At 35.5% G+C, this 9,911-nt stretch overlaps 1 protein-coding gene across 1 annotated transcript; it reads right to left on the bottom strand.

Annotated features, from left to right (window-relative positions):
• Positions 1–2,190: 2,190 nt before the first annotated feature.
• LOC132066336 (uncharacterized) lies at positions 2,191–3,469 on the bottom strand. The gene is made up of 4 exons (XM_059459662.1): positions 3,337–3,469; positions 3,095–3,256; positions 2,511–2,895; positions 2,191–2,311 (listed from the first exon to the last, which is right to left on the bottom strand). Exons 1-4 carry the CDS (start codon positions 3,467–3,469, stop codon positions 2,191–2,193), a joined length of 801 nt encoding a protein of 266 aa, XP_059315645.1.
• Positions 3,470–9,911: the final 6,442 nt, after the last annotated feature.

The raw sequence follows: 9,911 nt of genomic DNA on the forward strand, positions 1-9,911 counted from the left end.
GACCAAAAATAACATTCACGTGTTTCTATATATTCTTTAATTATGATTAATTAATATGTGTTTTTATTTTATTTATTTCTTAATTATAATAAAATTCATACATATTGATTTGGTGTAAATATCTTGTATGAGTAAGTCTTATCTATTAAATAGATATACGTAAACAAAGTAGAAAGATTAGAAAATAGAGACGAATAGAAAATTGTAGAAGCTAAAAAGAAGGACAGTGCAATAAATAAATAAGAAAACAATTTCAAGAAAAAGAATAAGAGCACACATAAAAATAAGGTAGAAACAACAAAGAAAATGAGTTTTAAATGAAGGGTTGGTGGGTGGATATTGAGGTATTAATTTATTTTTTTTAATTTGTGGGGTCCATGTCTACATGGCATAAAAAAATTAATTAATATTGTCATGTCATATTTTTTTTATGACAATTTAGTTGAGTGATTTTATGAGAGTAAATGTCAAAGTTGAATGATTTTATTGATATGTAATAAAGTTCAATGACTTTGCTAAATAATTCCTCAAAGTTGAGTGACCTTTTAAGATATTTACTCTGATTTTGTAGTAATGTTTTTATGTGACTGTTGTTTATTAGAGAAAAAATGAATTGGGAAAAAAGATCCATATGGGATCGTCTTTTACTCGAATAAATATCTCAAAAGGTCACTCAAGTATGTGAAATTATCTAGCAAAGTCACTTAACTTAATGTTGTATCAATGAAGTCACTCAACTTATAGATTTTTTCTTACAAAGTCACTCAAGTTAAATTGATCTTCCCACAAAGTCATTATAACCAAAAACTAAAAGATATAATTACATAAACCTCCCTCAAGTTTGGTTATGTGGTACTTGCTTCCTTTTTGGTTTATAATATGGGATATGCTTACCTCTATTGTTTTATTTTATTTTAAATAATTTTTTGGGATAATTTTAGAGATCTCCTCTCAGGTTTGTCTCTATCACACATCTCTTCCTTTTGGTTTGCGATATCACATTTACCTCCCTTATTTTGATTTTTTCGTAACATAACTTATTAAAGTGGTAAAATTTACATTATGTTATTAACTGTTAAGTGGAGTATTATATTTTGTAACATAGTTGTTTTATGCTACGAATAAAACTACGTGCACGGTTCAATTGATAAAATAGTTGGAAACAAACTCGTTTTTCTCACATTTTCAACTTTAAGAACTAAAAGGTCGAATTAAAAATTTCAAACACATCACAGTTAATGTTACACAAATTTATATTTACCTAAAGCATATTTTCATCTTTAGAAATGTGATTGCCCTTCAGAATTTTTATTTTTTTTGGTAACCAACAGATTGTGAGAAAACGCCATAAATAGTCCCTGAACTATGGGAGTAGGTCTAAAATGGTCCCTGAACTATACACTTACCGGATTTAGTCCTTTAACTATTCAAAAACTTATCAAATTTGGTCTCCGTCTATTTTTTTTATACAAACAACGTACAAACTCATAAACCATCATGAGATTAATCGTTAAACCATTTCTCAGACCTATATTTCTCTCTCCCTGCTTTCTTTTCCTCAAGTTCGTTATCTAACCTCAACTTTTTTTCCTCAAGATCTCTCTCGCGTTTCGTAACCGACGGATCGCGTAGGTTAAAATCGACGAAAAAAACCGACCCAAAAGAGATCGGTTTTGTTAAAAAAAAAAAAATTTAAAAACCGATGGTGTCATTTTAAAAAACCGACGGTCTCATAAACTCATGAAGGTTTATGAGTTTGTACGCTGTTTGTATAAAAAAATAGACGGAGACCAAATTTGATAAGTTTTTAAATAGTTAAAGGACTAAATCCGGTAAGTGTATAGTTTAGGGACCATTTTAGACCTACTCCCATAGTTCAGGGACTATTTATGGCCTTTTCTCAACAGATTGTATTAATCACCAAAGTGTCAAAATTACAACACTGTAGCCAAGCTTAAACACAGCTTGCTATTCTCAAATCAGAAAAACAACTACAACAAAAAAAAGGAAAAAAAAAAGGAGACTAAGGTAATAAATAAGTTGATGGACAGTTTGTGTAATCCCCTTAGTAGCTCGAACACTACAGATGTAGACAATCTCTCTGGAAATGGCATCTGAGCTTACGGCCTTCTCAAATACTCTTTGATTCCTCTCAATCCAAATAGCATACACAAATCAGCATAAACCATCCTAAATATCTGAGCTTGCTAGATTTTCCATTAGAGCATCTGATAATTTCATTGAAGTGTTGATCCCAGGTGGTACAGTGTAATTGTTGCTTCTGTAACCACTGCATAATCCTTGTCCAAACCTGTTGGGCATAACTACAGTGTACATAGAGATGGTCTCTAGTCTCATGTTGACTCTGACAAAACACACATTCAAGTTCTACTTTGATTCCCCATTTATGCAGCCAGCTGACTGATGTCAACAATCTGTTCTGCAATTGTAACGATAAGGTAAACACGGCCTTTGGTCGAGCAAAATTTTGAAAAATTAAGCATTTTCACTTTACTCTCTGTTGAGGTCCTAGCAAATGAAGATATAGTTGTTTGGTCAATGCCCTATTTGAATTGCTTGGAGTCTGAAATTGTTCATAGACCTGCCTAGCCTCAATGATCTTTTTAACCATCCAACAAACTTGTTGTGAAACCACAACTTCGTTAAGAGGAGTCCCTTTGATATAAAAAGTATGGGTCCATCTTATCCAAAGTTTAACTTGCTTGTGCTCCAAATCCCAGCAGTTTTTTGATATAACTGCTTTGTTCCATAGCTGCAAGTTGATCAAATTGAATCCACCTACTGATTTTGGAGAGCATACCCTTTCCCAAGCAACAAGAGCTTTTTTGGTCACAACACTGGTACCAAACCACACATAACTTCTACAAAGAGCATCTATAGTTTTAAGCACTTTAAAAGGTATGACAAATAATTATGCCTAATAGGCATGAATGCCAAACAGGACAGATTGCACCAACTGCATTCTACCTGCATATGCAGATTTTTTGTGTCTATGAAGTAATCCTTGCTATAATTTTCTCAATAAGAGGAAGCCATTGAACTATGGTGAGCTTTTTAGTGGACAATGGAATACCTAAGTATTTGAAGGGAAGATCACCATGACTAAACCCCATTTGAGTCAGAATTCCATTTATCACATCTTGAATAGTGCCTCCAAAATAAATGGAGCTTTTCCCCATGTTTGCCTGAAGTCCAGAAGCTTTAGAAAATATATTGAAACGTTTCTGTAAGGTGGCTACAGAGTCGAGATCGGCTTTAGAGAAAAGAAGCAAGCTATCCGCAAAGCTCAAGTGTGTAATTCCCAACTTAGAGCACCTGGATGATATTTAAAATCTAAAGCCTGCTTAGGTACTCCATTGCTATAGCAAAGAGGTAAGGGGAAATTCGGTCCCCCCTGCCTCAATCCTCTTTTAGCATCAAATGTTTCTGTTGGCTCACCATTTACCATGATGGTATAATTAACAGTCCTGACACATTCTGTAACCTATTCTAGCAGTTTTGTGGGGAACCCCAATTCTATCATAACTTACTCTAGATAAACCCATTCAACAGAGTCATAAGCTTTTTGGAGGTCAATTTTAATTACACATCTAGGAGAAATATGCTTCCTAGTATATGCTCTCATAAGTTCATCAACCAGAATGATGTTATCACATATTTTCCTTCCGGGTATGAAATCTGCATGTGCTTCACATATGAGGCTAGCCATAACAGGCCGGAGGCCAGCAGTAAGTATTTTCCCAATCAATTTATACAAAACAATACAACATGCTATTGGTCTAAACTCTTTAATTGTAGTAGGATTAGGGGTTCAGGCACCAATGTGACTGTTGTACAGTTTATAGCTCTATAGAGGATATATACCTGAGTGAAAAAACTCTTTTGTGACCTGTAAAATATCATCTTTCAGTAGATGCCGGTCTTCTGATAAAAATGAGCATTGTATCCATCTATACCAAGTGCTTTGTCTCCATCAATGGACTTAAGTCCATCAAGTATCTCTTGATCAGTGACCTCTCTAATCAGCAGCAATTTTTGTTGTTGGGACAAGACTGGAACAAAATTTTCATCACTTCTCTATTAACAGCAGGTAATGTGGATGCTGAGGATCCCATCAGTGATTTGTAGAATTGAATGACCTCTACCTTAATATCCTCAGGATCAATAAGTTTCGCACCTGAAAAGGAGGTGAGTTCTAATATCTGTTTTCTTTGATTCCTCTATTTGAGCACAACCGAGAAGTATTTAGTATTTGCATCCCCTAGTCTTATCCACTTTGTCCTTGACTTCTGTCTGAGCGCACTTTCTTCTAGTAGATACCATTTCTCTAAGTTCTGTATAACATGTTGCTCTGATTCCAGTAGATCATCTGAGCTATGGATAGTAATCTGATGTTGGATTAGAGCTAGATCTTGCCTGGCCTTCACAATCTTCAAATTAATACTTCCTCACTATTCAACTTTCTCAATGCTGGTCTCAGAGCCTTAAGCTTGAGCCAAATATTCTTCAGTCCATAAGAATTCAGTTGCTTATCCCATGTTTGCTGAACAATATCCAGGAAATTGCTATGATATGCCCATATGTTGAAAAATCTAAATGGGGTTTCCACATTATAGTGCATAGAGGTTAGTTTTAGTAACATTGGTGCATGGTCTAAAATATTAGGAACGTCATATTTTAATGTAACATGACCCCAAAGCATCATCCCATCATGGTTACCAAAGGCGTTATCAATTCTGCTCCAGATTCTATCAGAACCCTGTTGCTTGTTGATCCATGTGTAATATTCCCCTCTCCACTTCAATTCGTCAGTTGCAGCTAGTGAATGCAATCAGAGAAATCCCTTACCTCAGGAAATGTTATAGGATTGCCAAACAGTCTATCATCAGGCTGTAGAACTGAGTTAAAATCTCCACAAATCAACCAAGGGCTAGTGACTGCTTATTCAATATCAGCTAAACCAGTCCCCAGTTCCTTTCTTTGCTCTATAGTATTAAAACCATAGATCACAGTTAACAAACTATTAAAAGAGCAAGTTCTTTCCCTTACTGAGCAATGGAGATACTGAGCACAACTTTTGTCAGATCACATAACGTGTAGTATCACATAGATACCATATTCTTCCATTTGGTGCATGTTGATAATTTGTTTATAATACCCCAGCCAGGAGCAACATTTGAACTTATTCTACTAACTTTATTTGCTTTGACTTTTGTCTCTACAATACCAGGTAACTTTATACTATTATATAAATTTCTTTCAACATACTATTATGTAAAGTTTTTTGTGCTTCATGCTTTAAATAAACACAATGAGATAAATAGTAAGATGATGTCGAAACTATGAAAATGAAAGATTAGAGGCCTTTGCTATCATCCTCACAATTTGAATAAATTTATTTACATATTGATATGAGTTCTCTAACATGATATCATTATTTAGTATATAATTCATGTCTACTTCGCATAGAAAATTAGTCTAGTTTGTCAAGTCAAATCTTTTTTTTATGACTTAAAAAAAAGAATGTTTATAAATTAATTAAGCAAAATAATACTTCCTCCGGATGAAAAAAGAATGTCCACTTAGCATTTTTTTCTTGGGTCAAAAAGAGTGTCCACTTATCAAATCAAGAAAGAATTAATCATTTTTCTTCAGATTTGTCCCTATTAAGTGTTATGTGATCAAATCCCAATACATATTTAATTAGGGGCAGTTTAGTCAAATTACCTATTTTTGTCTAGGAATTAGTATTTTCTTAAGGGGTGTGCAAATGGCTAAGTAAACACTCTTTTTTATCCGGAGGGAGTATTTGGTAAAGGACAAATCAGTTAAATCACAACCTTTTATATTAATAATAATTATGTTAAGAAAATTATTACAGAGAAAACTAAAATAAGAGAGGTACGCATAATATTATAAACCACAAAGGAAGTAAATATTACATAACCAAACTTGAGGGGATGTTTATGTAATTATCTCTTTTATTTTTTGGCTACAATAACTTTGTGGGTAAACCAATCTAACTTATGTGACTTTGTAAGAGAAAGTCCATAAGTTGAGTGAGTCTATTAATACAAAGGGTAACTCTGGACCATTATGTAAATATTTAGGTATGATCATAGCATTTCACCCATAGATGTAGGGGTGCTTATCGGTCAGCTCGGTTCGGTTTTGTGAATTATTGATTCGATTTATCGATTTTCGATACTTAACGGTTCGATTTTCGGTTTAACCAATAAGAAAATGCTCCGCTAATTTTTTTCTTTCTCTTGTTTTCATTTGTTCATATATACGCTGCTTTCATGTATAAAGTCTACACGAATTTTACAAGACAAAAACTACAAAATGTACTGTAGCAATCTTTCAAAAATAAAACAAGGGCAGTTCTTAGTTCATTTGTTCATAAACAATGCCAACTTCTTCAGAAAAAACACTAGCAGCAAGACAAACTATAAAATGCAAAAGCAAGCAGTAAGAAACAACAACACCAAGCCAGCAACTTCAAAGATCCAAAACTGAGAGAACTCGCAAGCATGAGGGAGAAAGGCAGAGAGGCATCGCAAGCCCTAATTCGTATGAGAATTGAGAGAATATAATTAGACTAAGCGTGTCTGGGGTAAGTAATTTAGAAATAGGGTTTGTATTTAAAAATTATAATTTAAAGCCACTAATATATAATTAGGGATAAAAATGTAATTTAATATAAGCTTATTGGATTATCGGTTTAACCATTAAGTAAATCCTTCATACCGGAAACCGAGCCGATAGCCCAATAAAAACACTTACAAAACAGTTTACAAACTGTTAACCCAATAACCTGATATCGATAAACCAATAACGGTTTATCAGTTAAATCGGTTTTTGCATGCACACCCCTACACAGATGGGTGGCAATCCCCGGACACTACATATAATTAGACTACATACATATATTATTCAGGAGTGAAGCAAATTTGCAACCAATTCAATCAAGCTGTAAGAAATATTAAGTCCTCATATATTTCGCGCCTTCAAATTCTTGTTGTGAAATGGCACCTTTAGGAGTTGTTTGGTTTAAAGACACGTTATGCAGAAATTAATGCAGGACTATTTCTTATAGGAAAAAAGCAGAAAGAGTTGAAAGGGTAAAAGAAAAACGTCAATCGCTGTGAGCCTCTTTTTATTGAAGTTTGTATAAAACGGGGACAATAACCACTAAATAGTAGTCACGTGGGAACAACCCTGCACAAAATTTTGATTGCTTTACTCATAGGTCTATTTGGGATACATCCAAGTTAACCTAAACCCAATTACTGAACCATGAGATTGACCAAAAATGTATGTAGCTTGCCCCGAATTAGTTGCCTATAACTCAAATTTTTGTTTCAGTTTATATAAGGAAATTTGTTTACTGGCGTTTTTGTGACACGCTTAATTTGAGGTGTATTAGCAATAAGACATCTGAGCTCACCTAATATTTCAGTAATGGATGGAAAATGTTTAGAGTGGACTGTGTAAGGGGGCAGCACTGTCTTAGGGACATTGGCTAATGTTGGCTCCATGGAAAAGAAAATTGTACTCTTCGTAACAAAAACTTCATCACCTACTTGTTTAAACGTCTTCATCTCTGAATCATACTCGTATAGATATTCAGGCGCACGCGGTACATCCCTACGTCTTCCCAGGAAAAGCAACTTTTCCCCCTCAAAACATATTGGTAAACCAGGACCACCAAGGTTGAATTTGGGCAAAGTGTATGAAACTGTCCAATTACAGCTTACATAATCATAACCAAACACGACTATGAATTTTTTGAATGCACAAACTAGGGTAAGTACACCTCTACCAAATCCCAACACTGCATCGAACATAAAAGAAATTACGCCGTACATGGGATCCTTGACATAACGCTTGAGAACCTTAGGGTGCTTAATAATTGTGACCTCTCCAGTATTACTCTTTGTATCAAAAGCAAGAATATTACCGTCAGTGAGCCAATGCAAGCAATCGTGCACATAAACAGGTTGGTTGTTTCCCGTGGTTCATTAATGTACAATATGGTATGGTACGGTAGGGTGTTGTATTGTATTGTACTGTATTAATGAACACAATATTTGGATAGACTGTATCGTTTGTTGTGGTTTAATAACATTTATATTGTTTGGTTTGACGGTATGGTACTGTCTAATAACTTGTAAGTTTACTAAAATAGCCTTAACTCTTAATTAGAAATTAATTTATATATATTAATAAAACTCAGGTAAAGAATAACATAGGAACTTTAAAAAATAAATAAGTAGTGGGTGGGGTAGGTGGTGTGGGATGAGGGTGGGGGTTAGTTGTTGTGGGGTGGGGTTGAGCGGTGGTGAGGGGTAGTGAGTGGTGGTTGGGGTGGTAGGTGTGGGTGGCAGAGGAGTGGGGTAGTTAGGGGTGGGGGCGGGTGGTAGGGCGGAGGTAGGGTGGGGTGAGTGGCTGGGGTGGGGGTGGGGAGGGGGTGAGTGGAGGAGGGTGGGGTAGGGGTTGGGTGGGGTGGGGTAAGGAGGGGGTGAGTGGTGGAGGGTGGGTTGTAGGGTGGGGTAGGGGCGGGGTGGGGGTGAGTGGTAGGGTGGGTAGGGGTGGGGGTGAGGGGTGGATGGTAGAGGGTGGGTATAATAGAGAAATGTACGTAACTACGGAAAAACCACCAAATTTATGGTTTCAAAAATTGGGATTTTTCATGGTTATATAACCATGGAATGAACCACGGGTTTACAACGCCATACCACATAATTTTAAGAATAATGGAAACAAACATGATTTCATAGAAAACCATACATTAATGAACCACGGGAAACCTCCATCCAAACAGGGGGTAAGGAAGTACTGAAAAGCTTCATTCGCAATTCGAATTCATGCCACACTACTCCAGCTTCTTCTGATGAAAATACGCGAAATATATACCCTTGGCATTTATTCAGCATCCCAAGGGTTACCAATTTATATCGCTTGAAGTTGGATGATCAATAGCTAATCCTGCGCCACCACACATAATAGAAAAAAAGTTTCTAGGCTCAGGGTAAGGTATCAATTGGTGCACCCCAGTTACAGGATTGAAAATACAGGAAGTCTTAAATTGGTGAAATTCAAGGAGGAGGAGACCCTTGCAAGAGGCCAAAAGTGAAACGTTAAGGGATGAAGTCGTTGATATTAATATACCTAGACCGTGGCGAGGTGTGTTGGATGGTACTTTATGGAAAACATTTGGTGGTATTTCGTACCGTGATGGTGATGGTGATGAGTAGATAACTAGTTTTGTAATGTTTTGATCTTGAAACCATCGCGAAGCAAAACTTTGAGAAACGTTTGGTTCGCAAAGTTTATTATTAAAACTCTTGCTTAGAACTCTACATTGAACTGCAAGCTTCACTGGCAAGCGGGAGATGATATCTATAACTAAGTCTTCATTCAGTTCCATATTCGTGTTTCGGACTAAGAAGAATTATGCTATGGAATGGATGCTCTAGAGTTAATTATAAAAGGAAAGAGAGAGAGATTTTTAGAGAGAAGAAGATTGAAGGAGCCTGACGGTAAGTGTACAAAACCTTTCTACACCATCAAGTATAATTTTAAAAGGTAATTAACCAGAACCTAAGTAGTATTGCCTTTTTAAGACAACTAGTATAATTTACGGAAAAGGAATACTAAAGGCAAGCTGAATCCTACTTGGATTCTAACAAGAATTATTTCCTAGTCACTGGTAACCAAATTATTCTCCATTTCCAACATTAATTACAATTATGTTTGTTGATGTTACTGTATATGCATTAGCACTTCTATTGATTTGAGAGTTTTTATTGCATGGGCTAAGATATAAATTCACATGTGAAGGTGTTATTAATTTAATCGATCGTTAATCGTTAACCGATACCGAC

Source organism: Lycium ferocissimum, chromosome 8, assembly GCF_029784015.1.
Source record: "Lycium ferocissimum isolate CSIRO_LF1 chromosome 8, AGI_CSIRO_Lferr_CH_V1, whole genome shotgun sequence".
Classification (NCBI taxonomy): Eukaryota; Viridiplantae; Streptophyta; class Magnoliopsida; order Solanales; family Solanaceae; genus Lycium; species Lycium ferocissimum.